We start from the raw sequence: 20243 nt of genomic DNA, 5'->3' as shown, positions 1-20243 counted from the left end.
CTGAAATCATACAGGACGAACTGTTGCAAGAAAATAGTTCACTTAGACATGTTTTTCAACTTTCAACCAATTGGTAACTGTCCAAATACATTATTTTATTTTTCACCAGGAGGTTTGTGATCCTCAGAACTGGACCCCAAAACACCTCAGATCTTGATTTTGAAAACACAAATTTATCTATAGCAAAAGTATTTCAAATCTATATGGAAAATACTTTCATTTAAGCATTACCCCTATAAACTTTCTACACAAATACTACTTGAGTTCCTGAAAGAATGGAAATTGAGCTGTAGCTGTGGTTGAAATTGCCTCATTAGACCCGGCACCACAAACTCCAAAACAAAGGGAAGTATTTTTTTGCAATAGCTGTTATCAAGCTTTGAGACTCTTGACAAATATTCCTAATACAGCCAAATGTGATTTGATTTTTTTCAGTTTTCCAATTCAGAAAGGAGAAGGCAAATGCAGAATGAGCAGAATAATCACATGAAAATATTTTTAATTTCTACTAATCCAGAGCAAATTATTTTTTTCTTTCACAACAAAAATTCAGTGAAATACAGAATTAGTTAAGATTATTAGTTAAGCTGTGAACACAGCTCAAAATAACAGTTACAAGGGGGTTTTATTTATTTTTAAATATGCTTTGTCTTTGGACAGCTTGATATCAATCCAAGATATGCTAGTATTTGCCAGCAGACTTCTGCCTGCTAAGATACTCTGAAATAACTTGTCTTTAAAAAAAAAATCAGGCCACAATGGTTTCATAAATATCTTCTATATGCAATCAGTGGAGCCAAAACCAGACAAATCTGCAAAAGAAAATAATGCAGAAAGAAAGACTTCAAAGGTCATTTTGACAAATGTTTGCCAGTTGAAATGATGTACAGTGCACTGTTTCCAATACAGTGCAAATGGAGATCTCAGATATGCCAACAGCTAAACTGAAATAAAATGGGAATCAGTTAAAAGGAGAGCTCATTTCAAATGAGATGCTAGCCAGGATGTTAAAGAACTTGCACACTCAGTTCCACAGTTACCAAAACAAAGGAATGACAGAAGCTTGTTTCTGGTCAGAATAGAGCTAAGCACATCAAGCAGACTGACATCCTTCTGTTTGCACATGTCCAAAGTGTCCAAAAGACACTTTTTGACTTAACAGCTCTTACTGCAAGCTGCCATGAGTTGGCATGGACTAGTGTCCTCACCTTTAGACTAAGGAGTGAATAACATTCAGGTGATGGCACTATGGAATAAAGGATAACTATCTGCTCTGTTGAAATGATTTGTTTCATTGAGACAAGCAGTATGTTGAAATCCAGTGATTTCTAGAACAGGTGCAGCCCTTTCTGTATGGAATGCAAGTGGAATTTCCATACTGTAAGAGAACTGCTAAACACCAACAGGTGAACTAAAGCTGTGCACAACTGCATGTCTGCACAGCTTACCTGCCCTCTCACAACAGCGGCTCTCAGTGGCACTGGCAGCTACTCTGTAAAATGCCCATGGCACAGAAGACTACATGGAAGAGAACCACTTGGGGAGAAGGAAGACCCAAGGGCTAAACTGTATTTTAGAGATCCCTCCAGCAAAGTCCTTTTCTGGAATTAATAACTATCCTATAACTATTCCCATCAAAGAATACCATAGCTCCTTAGAGCACTCTTCTCACCCCCAAACAAATATCCACCCATGTTCTGCACACCTAACAGCTTTACTAACTTGATTCCTCAAGTGAGGATGATTTTCTCCTGTCAAATCTGAATTTATCTGAATCCATCAGACAACCAAACATCTGGTCCTCGGAATTCGATTCACCCAAGGTCATCTCAGTGCATTTGATCAAACCAACTACTACTAGTAGTTTGCAAGAAAAATAATCTGGACTCATGGATGAAATTAATCTCTAAGTTTTTTCAGATAAATTATTTTATCTTCAACTCAATATGTGCCACCCTCATTACTTAGACATTATGAAAGCTCATAAAATATTAATAAATGTAATACCAGCAAAATATGAAAAATACAGATTATGAGGTTCTGCTGAGATGAAATGGGTTTTCATTTCTCCTGTGTTCCAACTACAATCAAGATAAATGTATAATAGGAGAAATGCATGTTTGACTCATATCTGGCTTCTGCTAGGAAAGAAGCTTCTGCCCTTCAATACAGCAAAACCTCTGGAAAAACTAAGTCTGAAAGGCACAGCCACTTCAGTTCTTCACCACATTAAAAGATGTGAACGGTGTGTGAGCAGCTTCACTAATAAAATATAAAGATGTTATTAGAATCAGATAAAAAAAATAATAAAACTGATACAAATAATAAAATAGCTGACTTTGGATGAGTCTTTTTCAGTTCAATTCACTGTCAAGAGATGGTGGCATCTTCCAATTCCTTAGCACAGAGTAAGATTAGAAATAGACTATTCCAGACCGGAATAAAACACCTCACATTTTCCTTGAAAGAATGAGACCATGCTCTTATAAATTCAGGGAGAAAAGCACCAGGGAAGCCATCTTACTGGTTTGTATCTCAGAGCATCTCTGTAGGATCCAAAGAGTGCAGCCTGTGCCCGCAGGAAGGCCTTGGCCACTCCGTTGCCCGTAGCTGTCGACTGCTTTTTCAGTTTATTTTTCAAGGCCGAGACCTGCGTGACAGAGTGGAACAGTTAAATTAACACCTCAGAAATTGGTACAGAGAGGTATGAACCCAATCAGCAGGCAAACCATAGTGTCTATAGGTCAGCCAAAAATTCATCCTCCTCCTTGATAGCTTATCTTTTTAACTGCAAGGAGCACCTGCTGGTCTGTTAATTGAAATGAAGGCAGGGGATGATGGTAGAGTGCTAATGCAGATTGGTTTATGCTCTCTTTTTTTTCCCAAGGCCTCTTGACATAAATAAGCTTAATTATTTTATAGTAAAATGCATCTGAGTCATTTTATTGCAGATTTTTCTTCCAGCATAACATGTATTTACTGGCTTGAATGTAGACAGTTGGATCTATTTTATTTAAGCTATGAAGGTTTATTTTTAAGGACCCTTAATGGTCACTTACAGTCAGTGCCAAAAAAAATATCTCTTATTTTAGGTCAAATTCCTCTCTTATATCATTTCTCATGCAACATGGGAGTACCTGCTACCAGAGTCAAATAGTTGAGAAAAGTTTTTTGCAAATTCAGTGTAACACTGCCAGAATTGTCCTTGAGGATAATTGTGAAAGAAAAAAAAAACAGTAATTAGGAAGTGCCTACAGTTTAGAAGAAAAAAAGAGTATTCCGATTATAGTGCTTGACTTTTTTAAAGGAGGTTTGTCTTTTTTATTTGGCAAATAACAACCACTGGTTAAACAGAATTAGATAAAAAGAAAAAAAAAGAAAGGGGTGAAGTTTTAATTTAAGTAACTGTTACTTCAACATACTTTGGAGGAAATTAATGTAATTCTGGAATTATTACAAGATATGTGGACTTATACCTAGATATAGTCTATACTCGCCTAATTTCCATCATGAGGGACACCTGGAAAATGAGTCAACTCTAATTACACAGAATGCACATTTCTACATCCCGTTGTATTGCAATGTACCCAACAGAGCACTATTTAAGTCCCTAAATAAAGCAACATTCCGAGTTACAATTTAAAAGGAATATTATAAATACAAACTTATCACCAAAACAGCTTTCATTCTTTCAGAAATATATGCAAGAATGAGTATCTTTTTGTTTCTTTATGCAAGCAGTCCTGACTGCTCTTGTAGATGATGATTGTAATTGAAGTGTCAACCTAATTAACAACTAAACTTTGAATAATGCTAATGAGAACTGAACATGGCATCAGAGAAAAGACCAGCTCTACAGGTGATAAACCTTCACAGTAGTGACATTTTCCAGTGTAAAGTCACAGTTACTGTGATCTGATCAAAGAAAGAGACCCCCATTGGGTCCAATTATAACTATGGTTTGGAAAAAAAATTATTGAGTTATGATGTTCATAATCTATGCAGAAAGGCCTTTACAGTATAGGTCTTTTCCCCATAGCTGTGATCTTTCAAATTTATATCCAAGCTCCACAGATCTAGATAAAAGTTTAGAGCCTGATTCGTTTAGCCCATGGAAAGCACACACCAAGGCTCATTTACGCTCTTGCCTTACACCTCAAAAGGAAAAAAAAAAAGTACAAGTCCAAGTACAAAAACCAGTTAAGAAGTTCAAGGTTGAAAAAATAAATGCATGTCTTGGTTTTGTGGTTTGATTTTTTTTTCTTTCGTTCTGTATTGTATTATTTTTTTACAGTTGTAAAAAGTAAGATTTCGTTGTGGGGAAAATAAATGCATACAAGGAAGACCTGCCCACAAACAGTAGCACAGTTTGACTAAAATAAAAGCAATAACATTAATTGAGCAAGAACTGTTACCATTAAAATTTTGTCTCTCAAGACAGGCAAAGCATCTTCTAAATGTAAGGGAAGGAAAAGGTAGAAAAGTCTCTACATTATTTTAAATCTACATTCTTCTAAATTATACCTTATGATTTTGGGGAAATTATGGCAGATGATAAGACAGGTTAAGAGAAGAGAGTGGGTAAAGATAATGCAGAGCAGAGGGACTACATGACTAAATGGGGAACACAAACGAAAAAGGTATTTTCTAATTTTCTCAGTTCTGGCAGACCCTAAGCACCCTATTGTAAATTTGATTAACAGGATGCTTTAGGCAAAAAAAAAAAATGCTAAAAAAATCAGTAGAAAACAACCCATCTCCTGCTCTGTTGCCATACTGGCATGTTATTAGCTCAGGAATATTAAGACCCTCCAATGGGCTGGCAGTTTGGAGGCAAGTGCTCCGGACAGACACACATTTTTGTGTGCTGTCCTGGAGGGAGTTTGAGCCTCAGAAAGGCAATGCCAAGAGTTCAAAGAAAGCTCTTCCAACTCCTGCTTCTCTCAGGGGGCAATGCTTAAAGGCAAGAAAAGCTCCATCAGATTATTCTGCAGAAGTACCAGGAGCACAGTGCTCTTAAGAAGCAGCCTGCAAAGATCATGTGAGCCACAGCTGTCTGTGAGGCACAGCCCTGATGTGCCTGCTGTCCTCCCCAGCAGGACCCTGCCTGCAGCACACCTGAAGAGCCCTTGTGCGACATTCACATCCTCTGGACAGAGACATAATTCTGTCTCTCAGGAGAAGCACAGAGAGAAGAAGAGAAAACAATCTTTATTTGTTTTCTCCTTTGTTTTCCCCCTGTGGAATGTGGTATGGAGACTGTTTACCTGCAGTGATTGCTGGGTTGGATTCTGGTGAAGGTTGTTTGGGTTCAGTGACCAATGGGATCCAGCTGAGGCTTGGATTCTCAGCAGAGAAGTCCCAAGTACTTAGTTAGTTAGTTGATAGGTAAGTAAGAAGTATGTATGTAGAATAGAATAGTCTCTCTTTAAATAGTATATTAATGTAATATAGTATAGTTTTAATAAAACTATCCTTCAGCCTTCTGGTCTGGAACCAGACATCATCATTTCTTCCCATCAGGGGTGCCTTTTGTACTACACCCTTGGGACCTGCCTTGGCTTCCTCCACGCTGAGGCCAGTGAAGATGCAAGCAGAGGACAGTGCTTAGTCAGGGCCCAGCCCCACTTGGGTAGGCTGAGATCAAATTCTCCCAGTTCCACATCTGAACCAAAGAGTAATAATGCAGTGATTACAGCCAGGATAGCAGGCATAGGTAAGAGACAGGGGGCACTGAACTCCTTGGAAGGACCTGGTACACAGCAGGATTGTGATTGCTTGGATCCATGAACCTCAAACTAAGGAAACGTGAGACCCCTTTGGGGTCTCATTAATAGCACTTAAAATTATTTTTAAATTACATTATTCTAACACCAAGCCAAAAAAATAACAAGTGGCATCTGTATAAAAATCTTTTCCTCATATACATTTTATATAACATATTTTTAATATTTTAATCTATCTACCTAACTATGATTAAGAATGCCAAACTTTTTTTCTGTGCATCTGTCTTGCAGAAATAGCCTTTTACAAAGTTTAAAAATAAAGAACTGCAAGCAACAAACTGCAGGGGTTAGAATGCTGTTAAAATTTATTTCTGAAAGACACCAGTGATCCACTGCAGAAATGGTATTATTAATTTACACTAGAAGCAAACTGTTTTTATCTTCTCCTAGCAACAGTTTCTCATAGGAAGGTGACTTTATTGGACTGCTAAACATTGCCAGTGAAGAGCAATCAGAACTTCAGGAAGGTTTAAATCAATACAATAGTTTTTCAAAGATATAAATGAGAATGATGTGTAATTAAGTGTACCTAAAATACAGAAACATACTGTGTTGGTCATTCTAACAAAAATTATCATTTATGTAAATGGTTACCCATACATCTTTTCTAGGTCTCCAAAAATCTAAATATCTGATAGACAAAAAACATGACTAATATCTCTTCAATATCCATGTGAATAGAAGAATCACATATAAATGTAAACACATGCAGAAGAATTATGTCTGTATATGTTTGTTGTCTGAGAAATACAGAACCACACACTCGAGTCCCAAATGACTATGAGATCTCTGAAAAAAATATATCCAGTCATTTCTCTGGTATTAGCAACACTTTCTATGTTTTAAACTACTTTTTGCTGCTCTCTGTCAGATGATACCACTACAAATGTAAGTAGAAGGTCACTCTCAAAAACAAGAAAGTAAGAGATCACAGAGAAAAGGAACAAAACAAAAACCTCAAAACAAACCAGTCTGATATTTAGATCACTATATCTAGTAAAGGGCTTCTATGTATTTGATTATCTACATGCAGAGGACTAGGTATCTCAGGGAGACCTCCAGCATTTAATTAAAATTTCATCATTTAGACAAAAACAACTACTTAAATACAAATGTTTTCAAAACTTGTACTTTTTAATCTCATATTCTAGCTTCTAAAACTATATCAAGGTTCAACAGAATCTCAACTCTAAGTATTTTGAACTCTAAGTTCACAATAAACAGTTGCATCATAATACTGCTGACTGCTCTGAGTTTCTAAAATATATTAGTAATATTTTTGGCTATTTTCTGATGGAAAAACCATTATAAATTATGCTGTTTATATTTTGCAAAAAAGTTTTAATTGCACTATTATGCACTGTCTTTAATTTCTTTGTAATACCATTAATCACCATATTTTACAAAATAATTTGCACTCCCAGTAATCGCTGCCTAAAGTAACCAATTTTCTACATGAATTAGAGCGTACTTCTCAAATGCTACTTTTAGAACAGTAATGTTCATATGTCAATTTTATGGTGTTAAAATCCTATGACTTTAGGAATCTCAAAACTAAAGTTCTAAAGTCCAGTTTAGATTCTGTACTGCATCACAGTGTGTAGGTACCAGGCAGTACAAACACTACACATCTTTCAACAGCTCTGTACCTTTTACAGTTGACAATATTTAACAACCACAGAAGAAGCTAAAAGACTATAAAGTCTGTTGTTTTCTGAAGATTGTATTTATAAAAGTTCTGCTCAATCCATGATTTTCAAGTCATTAAGACTTGGTTGCTAGGAGTGATGCGGTCAATTCTGCAAGCTGTTTGGGAAAGTGTTCACATCTGAGCAAAGAAGAAGTCTTTATGTCAGAGTTAAGTGCAAGCAGGTATTGCAGGGTCAGGCCCAAAATTTATAAATTTCAGTCTGTGGTCACAAATGTTCTTCTAATGCCTTATTAAAGTGGTGATCTCAGTATTATTATATTAAGAAATTTACTCCCAGAGAAGTAGCTCCCTTTTTTTTTAATTAAAAAATAATAGACAAATTCACAGTGAAATGATGAAATTTAAAAACAAGCTTTCTTGTCAGAAGAGTGAAAAAAGAGGGGCTTTCCCCCTTCCAAGAAAACAAAGGATTCCTGAAAGTCTTGCCCTGATTTATTCTTCCAATTTTAAATACCTTAGGAGTAGCGGAACTGCTACTGGCATGGTAGTATTTCTAACAGTCAATAAATCTAAAATATTATGTGTGAATATTGGAATGAAGCCATTAAGAAGATTACAGCATGCAACGCAGCAGAGGGTCCTCATGAAAAAAGGACTGGTAATTCAGGACAACTGTGACCACTGACCTTTGAACAGTCAAGACCACTGGTCAGTCTGACAGAATAATAGAGTTCACATGCATGGAAAGTCATCTAGCCTGTACCTATAATTTAAATGCTTAAGTGAATGATTTAAAAATGCCTTTAAATCTCAGTTAATTTATTATACAGTTTATTAGACAACGCCACAGAATAATGTTTCTTTCAATCTTAAATTTATCCTGAAAAAATTCACTATCAGAGCACATATACATGGGTAAACCATTAAATACCTGTGCTGTGAGGACATAATCAGGTTTATTGATCAAGAAAATAATTACTCTGTTCCCTCTGGACACAAGAAACAATTTTAGAAAAATTGGAAAATGCTGCATTTCTTTTGTTAGGCTGTTAACCAACCTGGAATCAATTTTTGAAAGGGACAGTAAGACTACAACTTCTTTTATATTTTCAGTTCTTCATTTTATTTTAATGCCTTTCAGAGGTACTCATTATATTTTTTCATCAGAAGTTTTACTACTTTTGTATGCATGCTTGTGAGGTTTTTCTATATGAGTTAAAATGCTTCACACATGTATCGTTGACATTCCCTTTAATGTTTTAAGCCTGACTCACCATTTTGACTCTACACTCCTGTGTCTTACACTTTTCCCCAAGATGTCAGCAGCTGCACTGCCCCTCATGAATGCAAAAGGAGGACAAGCATTTAGTAACCCTATGAATCACAGTCCTGTGCCTTTTGTCTGTGCTTTTTGTTTCCAGGTTTTCCAACTACAATTGTATATGCATTCCATCAAAATGTTTAATTAAAATCCCTTACAGATTGAAGTGAAGTAAGAGATAGGATTATTCAAATTAAAAACTTAAATACAAAATCTTCAAATTCTGCAAGTCTATTTTGCATAGAACACTGTTTTGTTTTTTTTTTTATTTTAAATATGGAAAAATATCTTAAGTCTAGTCTGTAGCCTGTACACTTGGATAACCTACATTAAGATTTACAGTTATAACATGCATATATTCTGGGAGAAAATACACTTCTAGAAGTAGGATGATCTGTATCCCTATTTCCTTCATGCTAGCCTGCTTATTTCGAGATCATTTTGATATCCACCTGTAAAACACATGACAAGTGCTTCTTATTGCACAGAGATCCATTTTGACTGTTCAAAGGACCTCCAGCTGTAACTCCAGTATCTCATGGAATATGATGCCTAATTCTCAATTCCACATCCAGCTATTATTTAGCATGCAGGCCTTCATGACATTGTAACATCAACCCTATTCACTCAGTGGAAGGCCAGTTAAAGCTCCTGACATGCCAGAAAATGACTCTTTCTTTACTTGTTATACTCTCAAATGACAGAGTACAGTCAAAGTTACTGTATATATCTATATACATGTATATACTGTATCCATGCCTATGTAAATCACAAAACATCACAAAAATACACCAATTTAATAATAAATACACTAATGTAAACCACAGAACATCACAATAATTTTCATAGTCTTTTACATTTCTGAACTACAGTTGATGCTGAGTCCAAAGACTGACCAGATGATCTATAAAATGTTTTGTCTTGTTTTTAGATCATTAAAATCAAAGGGCAGTGTCACAAATACTATCATCAAGAGTTTGACTTCTATTGTACTAAATATATACAAATTATCAACAGTAACATAAGACACAGTATGCCACCACAGGATTTTACTTTGATTATGACAGGGGTATTTTATGATTTACAATTTCAGAAAATTTAACTCTTCGATTTCATTTTTTGATATAAAATTCTTTGTCTTGACAACTATTTGACAACAACAACAGCTTGTGCATCTTTAATTGAATAATGAAAACAGTGGTTTCACAATTATATTCTTTTAGAGCTCTACTGGGAAAAACAAGATAAGTGAATTTTGTGACTGTTTAAAATGATATACAGAGTATGTTCTCCTATAGGCAATAAAAAAGAAAAAAAAAGGCAAAAAAAAAAAAGAGGGGGGGCACCCTCTGGAAGATCAAAGTCCAGAAAGAACTGGCACTTAATTTATCATCCTTTACAGACAAAAGACAGCTTTCGTCATTTCAAAAGAATCAGATGTCTTTTATGACAAACTGGGTTTGCAGTTTAATTTACAAATAGAATTCTAAGTAAGCACTCTTTGCTCTGCCAAAGCAAATGACAAACAGTATAGGTTTTCATTCACACAGCCCTCAGCAGGATAGAAGAGATTAAAATAAAACTGAAATAATTTAGAGAAAACAAATAAATGTTTCACAAAGTTGAAGAAGATCAAAGCCTGAATTTTCTGACCCCAACTGTACAAGCATTTCTTATTATATTGACCAGTGCCATCAGATCATTAATTAAAAGGAAAGCGCTGGCAGGTGGCAGGGAAGCAGAAGCCGATAATTGGCCCCCTTCTTCTTTTTGCCTTCAAAAACTCTCTCGTTCTTTTGCAAGACATGCCACTAGGCAGACAGAAATGCCTACTTTGTAATATAATGATTAAGATGAGATGAAGAGACTCTTGCGTTTAAAGCAGCTCTGCCTAATGAATGCAGCTAGCTTTATAATTATGATCCTACTTTTACAATAAGGAATATGATGTTCCATTCAATGTCTCCTCAGCTGTCAAAAAGGTAAAAACCTCAAATATAGGGGTCTGCACTAGGTGTTTTTCACCCCCTTATTCCTTTTACAGCAGTTAGCAAAACGAGGCAAAAATAATTATGAGTAATTCAAGCACCTATATAAGAAAGAAAGAAAGAATGAAATGTCTAAGACTCACCACTTCACCAGGTAGGTTGTTCAGGTCATTAAAAGGGGTTTCTAGAGTGTTTGTGTCAACATTTAGCAAAACCACATCCTCCAGTGATCTATTTTTTACTCTCTGTTAAGAAGAAAAAAAAATTGGAGAAACAATTTACTATGGTATCCTCCTGAAGTACATTTTTCTTATACTGTGCTAAATTACAAATGATGATTTTATACAAAGGACAGTAATGGTAAAAACAGCTGGAGCTTGAGATGTAGGAATTGTGAATTAGATACAGCATTCAGAGTAGCTTTTGAAAATACTTCCTATACTTCAAACACTAAACTTATATTAATAATCTCTGAAAGGAATTCCTGAAAACTGAGATTTATACAGAATGCAGTTGAATATATTGGATAAATACATACTGGAACTACACATACTTGTAACAACATTTCATTCTCTCATATTTGTGAAAATCAGATAGGATATTAATCATATAATCAGATGAAAACCAGAAAAAAGTACAATTATTTGCAGATTTATGTAAGTACCAAGCATGTGATGCCTACTGCTACCACAGAAGAATGGAAAAAATGCTTTTTCATCAGTGTACTTGTCTAGCAGCTAAGAATTAAACAATTTGTTCCTTTCAGAAAAAAGGGATGGAACTCTTTTCTATATGGTCCTACAATAATACATAATAATGCAGTGAAGGAAAATAATTCCTGAAGGAACTGACTTCTTTTTTCAGGGCAGATCTTTCAGCTCCATTATTTCCTTATTGAATAAGAAAAAGCATCCTAATCAAGATATTATGACTGATGCATGCAGGTCATAATGATTTAGGAGCACAGAAGGCTATGCCTGGAGTTGAGAAGCGTAGATTATATAGAAGGCCTTTTTTTGGAAAAACAAAAGTGCTGGTGGCTCAGGAAAGAAATCACCCCATCACCTTAGCAGATGTGAATTGATCCTTGGAAACTGCTTTAGCAGAAGTGCAAATCAAATAAATGTTCCCAAGTCAATTATCTACACTCTGCATGATAATCACATGGCACATGTAGGCTTCGCAGCATTATTAAATGGTTATGGAAAAAGGCAAAACTATTTCTTACCCAGCTATTATGTAACAGTCAGGTGAGTTCTACTGTGTTGCTTTATGTTCAAATCTGTAAAAGCCACCTCTTTTTTTTTTTTTTTTTGGCAAAAAATGCTAATTTCTAAATTAATAGAAATGTCATGGGATGGAGGTTAGATTCAAGTTTTCAGAGCGACAAGAGCATAAATTATATGGGAAATCACAATAATGCCATAATCTGAGTGACAGTGACTCCAAAATAAATTCTACCTGTTCCTGAAAAATAAATTTTTATTCATTGCTGGGATAAGCTGTTGCTAAAGTACTAAAAAGAAGGAAAATAGCTACCACTGAGCTATTAATAAGACCGAGAAAATCATGATGTAGAGCTACAAGTCTTCATAAAACACTTCTAAAGTAAGATTTCAATGAGAGATATTATTTAGTAAAGCATATGAAGCTTAAATTTTGTAATTCTGCATGCTGAAGTACAGGGATTTTTTCTAAAGCATTTCCATAAAAAAGTTTTTCATGGCACACACACCTCATGCACCTCCCAGTACACCACAGAGTACAGGAAACTTACCTCTATCAAGCTTAAGTGGACGCCAATTAGATAAGGCATCGGTGCACTGAAGAAAAGGAGTGGAAAACATCAAGTTTTAAGTACAACACTAATGGATTATTCTAAATCTTGGACATAAGACCCTAGTAGACAGTCACTGTTCAATACAGTATTAAATGAACACAGTTGCTACAGGAATGTTTACTAGACAAGGAAAATTTTGTTTTACTCTGCAGTAAAGAGTTTATTTAAACAAAATAAAGGATGCTGCTGCAAACTATGAGGCATGAGCAAGGAGGCACCACAGCTTTTCATCCAGACCTTGTTCTAATAATGACCACACTGAGCTAACCCAACAGATGTTCCCCAAGTGGGCTGGTTTTAAAACACCAACTGGAGGACATAGTCCTGCTTACCATCACCACAGTGCCATACAAACATCATTACCACCAGTTTTGGTTCTGAATACCTCTCCTGGCAAGCCTTTGGAAGCTGTATAATATCCTATTTAACTCAAGATAATAAACTTCTCCTTTCCAATTTCCATAAGACAAGGAACTGTACCCTCCAAATAGAACAAATATCCACACAAAGCCGCCACAGTAAGACCTCCTGCAGCATGCAAGCAAGAAACTGAACTAGGCTGATTTATCATGGTTTCCTACAGTCTTCTGTTCTGGCAGCATCTGACCGAGAATATACCCAGTGTTCTGCACTGAAGGAAAAAAACTTCAGCAATCACCATGAGATTTTTGGGTACTGTGAGGTTATTGACAATATTCACTCCAGAGAAGTGAGCAATTGACAGGCTGGTTTAGGCAATTCAATGGGAAATGAATCACTAACAGATCACAGAGAAAAAAAAAACTAAATAAAAATAATCCCTGAAAAATAATGGAAGGAAGATGACATACAAAGGTACACAACTCACACACAGTAATGTCTCTCATGGCAATAATTTGATCACAGTGGCACTGACTGATTGGTGACTGACTTCCCAAGGATGGGGCAAGGTTTCACTGCATCAGTTCACGTGGTCTCATCCATTTGGTCCCACCTCTGGGACCACAAAAAGCAATTCTCACCTGCCTACAGCTACAGCCCATTTTAGAAAAATCTGTACACCCTATGGATTAGCCAATTGCTCTCATTAACAATGTCCCACAGGAGAGGATCAATGCACAAAAAAAAAAAATCCAAACAAAAAAACAACAAACAAAACCAAAAACCCAGCCTGACTGAAGCCCAAACAACTTCATAGTGTCTATGACATCAAAATACAGGTTTGCTGGAATTGCAAACTGTCATGGCTTAAGATTTCTAAGCAATGGGGCTTCCAAAAAGGAAAAGAGACCTCTATTTTTACACACATCTTTTTCTTAGCCCAATACTGACAAAATTTAGCACTTCCTGATGACTTCATCCAGGCTGATCCTTATGTCTTTTTGAACTAAACACAAATTAAATGGAGTTGTAAATGAGTGTCACTTCTGAGCAGATATCCATATATATTCAGAGGGGATTTAAACAGCTTTAAACCACTCTATAGTTTAAAGATTGCTTTGTACTATGTAACGTATTTAACTAAGCCAGTTAGAATGGTTATGGCTGACACATAACTGAGAATTCTGCTGCAGAATATGCAGCAAAACAGATCCTCAGGTTCCTCATATCAGGATACCTCAGTGTTGCAAATAATGTGAACAGACAGAACTAGAGTGAAAACAAGTGCTATGTCATGTATGGATTTTATGCACACTTGCTTTCTCATATATCAACACTGCACCAGTGGCTTCACCACGCCTGTGCTAACTTAGGATAGCTGATGATTTGCTCCATTAATAAATCTGCTATTAAAAAGGGAAGCATGTCGCTCTTTTCTCTACAGAACAAAGCAACAGCTACATCATTTCCATTTTGAAGTTAACAGAATAAAGGTACAAAGCACATCTTGAAAATGGATGAAATAAAAACTGCAGGCATAGAAAGTCAATTTAATCATTTTCAGCAAAAAGTAATTTTATAAGTCTTAAGAGCAGAGGCCTGTAATATGCACATGAAATTGCTTACTATGATACTACTGGGAGCTGCTATAGAGTTTTTCTCTTGCTTTTGCATGTTATCACCAAAAATATCAATCAGTGGTATCACTGCCCAAAATAATTACTATGTTATGCAAAACATCCAAGCTAATTGGAAAATAATTGCCCCATTCTCACGAAAACAGGCATATGTATATCCTAATTCAGAAGAGACCAAATCTCATAAAGACCTATTGCAAGAGTAACTTGAATTTTCTGATTGCATTACATTCTCAACAGAGCACTATAATAACAGATGCTTTATCACTGACAGACAAAACTGGCACATATTCTAATATCGATGATTTAGTTTGCCAAGATATTAGACCAAAATTTCATGAAATTAGCTTTCTTCTTCACAAAAATTAATTTTATTCAAATATAATTACTGTATCAATGTTCTAACTTAATTTTTGTAACAGTTTTCTTGAAAACCAACCACCACTACACTGAGTGCAACAGTCTCCTTTTACTTACTTAAATGTAGATGAGAAATCTATTTTTTATAACATAATTTAAAACTCAATTTTTTATTAACTGTGACAAGGATTTTTTTTGCTGCAGTTACAATGAATATTACTTTCTCAGCCTATATTTTGCTATCTTCCGGAAAAAGAAATTTCTTACATCTCTTTTTCTGGATGGTCACTCCAGTTCTCCCACTGGAGCTCCCACAATGGCAGTCAAGGCTGAGCTAACCCTCCTGAAGTCCATGAACAGACACTCTGTTCTCAGCCTGGAGCTTGGCACTCGCAGCCTGGCCAGTCCTGAGGCTGGTGCAGTCCACACTGTCCCTCTGGCTTGGGCTACTCCAGCATCACCTGTTACATTAGGTCTAAATCCAGCCTGTAAATCAGGCAGCAGGATAGAAATTAACAGATTTTTTTTTATTAAAAACGCAAGTGGAAGTATTGAAATCATTTCAATATAGCCTTGTTCTGCTCAAAGATACATTCTTCCTTTTTCTTGCTTACAAAATGTACCAGCTAGGCACTTTATGTGAGTGATCAAATTCTAACCCCACAGAATTGTATCCTTTATGATATTACAAAGATTCTTAGTCCAACTAATAGGAAAAAAGGTGTGTTTCTCTCAAAATACATTATATGATCATTGTGCAAAAAAAAAGTTACAGAATCAGGCTTATCTTTAAATTAATAGATTTAAATATATTTTATCTTTGTTTAAAAAAGCTTTACTACCATAGAATGAACAAATTATTTAATTGATATTCCCCTACTTCATATATTTGAAAGCCATTTCAGAACAACGTTAAGAAAATGAGAGTTCATAGGAGACATTCCAAGAAGCACAAGGGAAACAGTGACAATGAAATTTCTAGGTATGAAAATACATGTTGAGCTAAAATGGCACTTTTATGAAATGAACTTTGCTTATCAAAAATGACGTAAAAAATAGAAGTAGCAAAATAACTTTTGCATTATTATTTTTAAATTGGCATGATCCTGTTGGACTGCAAACTAGGTCAGGCCTACTACAAACTTTGACCTTAAGAATTCATCAAGGTTTTTTTAACCTGATATATTATATATGTATAAGGAGAACATTTATTTACTGTTAATACACCAGAACATGAGGAAAGCTACGTCATTTATGTGTTTTTATTACACTTTTCCAAACCCTCTCACAAAAGAACCATTCAGATGAACAGAAAGAGAAATGTAAATGCACAAAAATCTGAGTCAAAAGGTCTGAACTACAGCTACTGTGATAAAGTAATCTGTTGTGCATTTCTCTTCATGAACTTTATGTTACCTTTTGAACATCTCTAAAACAGGAGAACTTTTTTCTCCACTCTACTGTAATAGAGAATAAAGGATAGAAATGAATTTTACAAGTTTAAGAAACTCCATGCTTCTTTTTAATCAGTAAAAAAATTTCTCAGGTCATGCCACATTGACCTAGAATCCCAACTATTATCATCATCACATGGAGCTGTGTACAGCATCTAACATTGTTATTTCTGAAAACATTATCTGGGCTGAGAAGGGGAAATTTTAAAAAATCTTCTCATATTCAGGATGCACTCTACAGGGTACAGTTTGCATAAGGAAGTTCATCTGCCTTCTGAGAACAGCATTTTTGGATGATCTGAAAAACTACAAAGGTTCTGGCCGGAAGCTCAAGTAATAAAAAACTGAAACACACCCAAGTTCTACCCCATCTTGGTGCACTTTATCAAGGGCAGGAGGAGAAAAAATTAGGACAATTTCTTCAACAGAAAACTATCATTAAAGAGGAAAGGCTTAGCTGCACTTGTAAGTAAAAGGAGGAGTTAGAGAAGAACATTTGGGATTCCTTTTAAAACAACAAATAAAATACACATTAATTGTAAGAATTACCACAGAAAAAGTATATACCATGGACAAATATTGTGAACTTCAGGAAAAACTACAAAAGGTGCTTCAGGAAACATAGTGAGAATTTGTTTGAAAACAAAATTTCAGTAGACTGAATGGAGTTCAGTAGAACACCAATACATTCATAGGTTTGAGGTGGAAAAAACTCAAACCAAAACCAACAACATAAAGCCCAGCAAACATATAAGCATAATTTATTTCTATGAAGAAAACACAGACTTAGCTCAGTAAATATCTGGCTGGGTCTCAGTTTTTATATATAATAATAATAATTGACAATCTCTAAAACAGCTTGAAATGGTTCATTTTTCCATAAGAGACCCAGAGGGTCTAGGTTAAATGAAAATCTCCAGGAATGGATATTCCTGCTTAAATGGAAAATGGAAACTCTCGTTTGTTATCTCTGCCACTACTCTGAATAAAAGCAAGAAATTGTGAAACAGGCATGTGGAAACATCATCCCCTTGAAGGATCAGAAATTAATCAAAAAGTGATTATTCTTCAACTTAAAAATGTGCCAAAACCACAAAGTCTGTAATGTGAACAGAAACCCATCAGGAGAAGCAGAATTCTTATTATAAAAATTTTGGAGTCCCAAAAGGAGCTTTTAAGCTGTTTTGGGACGGCATTGGCTAGAATCCTGAGTCTGGCTGAGTTAAAACACAAATAGTAAATCACTGATGAATACTAACATCTGATTCTGGAAAAAATGATCAGGGTTTTTTTTGAATGCTTCTATAAGTATAACGTGTTTCAACTTAAAAGCTAAATAAAAGAAAACTGTAACATGTTTGCATTTAAATTATTGAATGAATTCTCTAAACAATACAACAGAAACAGTTCTTACAAACAAGATTCTAAATGCTGCACTAATAGCAATCAGCACTGTAACTCAAGATACTAATTCAAACACCATATCAAGGCATGCTGCAATATCCCTAGTCAAATTATCATTTAAGCACTGGCCTAAGTGCTTTCATAAACTGGATCCTGTAAGTTCAGTCATACTAAAGAATCAGTGTTTTCATCAGTTAGTCAGAATTCTAAGACAGGTAAGAATTTCAGATATGGGGATAACAGGTTAGCTGTCTTACCAGCAGTAGTCCAGAAGATGTGGAGGAAGCACTGGGATGTAAATATGTTGCCAATACATTGGATACAATAATGCAGCTGACGCATGAACACAAGCAGTTAACTAAAAACAAAAATATATACACAGAATTGGCAACAAAAAAAAAACATGAATAAAAAGAAAATACAAAATCTTAAATTAACTTTAGACATGCAGGAATCTTAAACTCCCCAAACCACCTATTATATAATTTTGTAAATTACTCAGAATTGCCAAAACACGTCCACAAAGAACTCTAACATATGTATAAAAGCACAACATCTGCAAGAAGTCAGGCTAACAAGTTAGCCCTCCCTGCTCAGCTATTCCCTTGGAAAAAGAGAAATAATCATGAATTACTTGATGCAGTCATGGTCAAACATGAGTACTGCATGAACACACAGGACTGAAGTGCACCCCAGTTTCACTTGCCTCCACTGAGTGCAAAAGACTCAGGGGAGTTTTCTGGTCCCCATTTCTGCTATTTTTAACTGGAATTGATCTGAAGCTGCATGAAGCCACAGAACAGCACTAAACACAGAAGCAGGATTAACTCCTTTTTGTGTCACTATCTTCATTTCCAAACTATCTCAAAAAAAAAAAAAAATCTGAAATTAATATTCGCTGTAACAGCAAAGGAACTTAATTACATTTTTCCAAAACTCCCTTCCCAAAGCAGAGACTTCCACGCCTGGCACAAGGATCATGGAAAATGAAGGACTCCTTGACCAAGAAAGGAGGTGCTACAAACTGCTTACCACTTAAAATGGACACCTCTGGTTTTCTAAAACAAACAAAAAAACACCACAACCACCACTTTACCCCCGAAACAGAGAAACAACTAAGTATGGAATTCATTAGAAATGGGGCCAAGTTCATTCCACAAGTGAACAAAATAATCTTGGAATATGTAAAGAATTCAAATTTTATCTATCTTTGCTATAAGGGCGTCTCTCAAATTTCGTTATTTTATTATGCATGCATAGAGTTATCCCAGAATGAGAAAAAATCCAGGCTGCTCCAAACAAGGTAACCTATATCCATCCTATGTAGCACTAGAAACCTCATATAAAAAGGGAAAAAAAAGTTTAAGAGAATGCCCTGTAATGTAGAAGTTACCAAGCTGATGGAATAGAAGAGGCTGTCCTACTGTTTTATCACAAAATTACTACCTGAGTTTAACTTGATAATAGCACTGTTTATTAGACATGAACTTTCACAATAACAAAACAAAGACAAAAAATAAAATGTAAATCCTGCCCATGCAGCAAGTGCTAAAACATTTTGGATCTTAAAGGGGAAAAAAAACAACCCTCTTTGTGGAACAGATCAGCAGTTAAAGTGTTCATGTCCTGGCTGTCTTGGACATTTAGACTTGTAAATAAAAAATTACACTACAATTTTGTACACGTATTTTTTACCCTAAAAATGAAAAAAAAAAAAAAGCAGTTATAAGACCATTTGCAGCAGAAATCAGAGACAATTACAATTTGTGCAGCCTGGTTTGCTCAGCCCTCAGATTAATATAACACGATTAAATATGGAAAAGAAGAGAGCCTGAAAGCTCCTGAGGGATATCATTAGGGCAAATTGCCAAAGAATGAAACATGAGCCAGTCAGGAGAGTCTGGAAGCTGCAGTGGTACCAAGGGACTTGAATATTCGACAGTTGGAGCTTCAGTAATGTGTGAACTGCAGGTTAAGGTATCAGGAGACTCTGCTCACTGACACACAGAATGTCACTATTGACCAGCGAGCTGCCCGAGCCTGACAGCTACACAGCAGAAAGCCAAGGATATCATAATTCCCTATTTAAACTCTTCCTTGCAGATTAACATCTCCTTTCTTAGCTTTACACCACACTTCTGCAATTACTCTCATTTTAGACTTATAATAATGGGTATTTTAATAATTATTGGGCTGTTACTATGAATTGATTTGGGGGAAGAAATAAATGAGTACATTCTCCCTCTTCTACACAGTGGGATTTATGAGGTTTATTTCCATATTATCTCTCTGTGTAGACTGTACTGACAGCACAGTCCAGCTTAGCATCATGTTTTTTGCTCTTTCACTCAGAAAGGATATGGCATTATTAATTATTATGTCCACATACTTTTTTACACAGTATATATTTCAAACCACAACAACTTATAGAAAAATCAGCAT

At 35.5% G+C, this 20243-nt stretch overlaps 1 protein-coding gene across 4 annotated transcripts in view; it reads right to left on the bottom strand.

Moving 5' to 3' along the window:
* DENND1B (DENN domain containing 1B) overlaps nt 1-20243 on the bottom strand; it is a 152442-nt gene that overhangs the window by 38985 nt on the left and 93214 nt on the right. For all 4 annotated transcript variants that reach the window (XM_077785491.1, XM_021547477.3, XM_077785492.1 and 1 more), the window contains 4 exons: nt 18059-18159; nt 12524-12569; nt 10890-10991; nt 2525-2650 (listed from right to left, as the gene is read on the bottom strand). In XM_077785491.1, the coding sequence (XP_077641617.1) occupies nt 2525-2650; nt 10890-10991; nt 12524-12569; nt 18059-18159 (375 nt within the window). The remainder of the gene's footprint in view (nt 1-2524; nt 2651-10889; nt 10992-12523; nt 12570-18058; nt 18160-20243) is intronic.

This window comes from Lonchura striata, chromosome 9 (genome assembly GCF_046129695.1).
Source record: "Lonchura striata isolate bLonStr1 chromosome 9, bLonStr1.mat, whole genome shotgun sequence".
Classification (NCBI taxonomy): Eukaryota; Metazoa; Chordata; class Aves; order Passeriformes; family Estrildidae; genus Lonchura; species Lonchura striata.
Note: the sequence above shows the minus strand (reverse complement) of the source record. Positions and strands in the feature narration are given on the sequence as shown.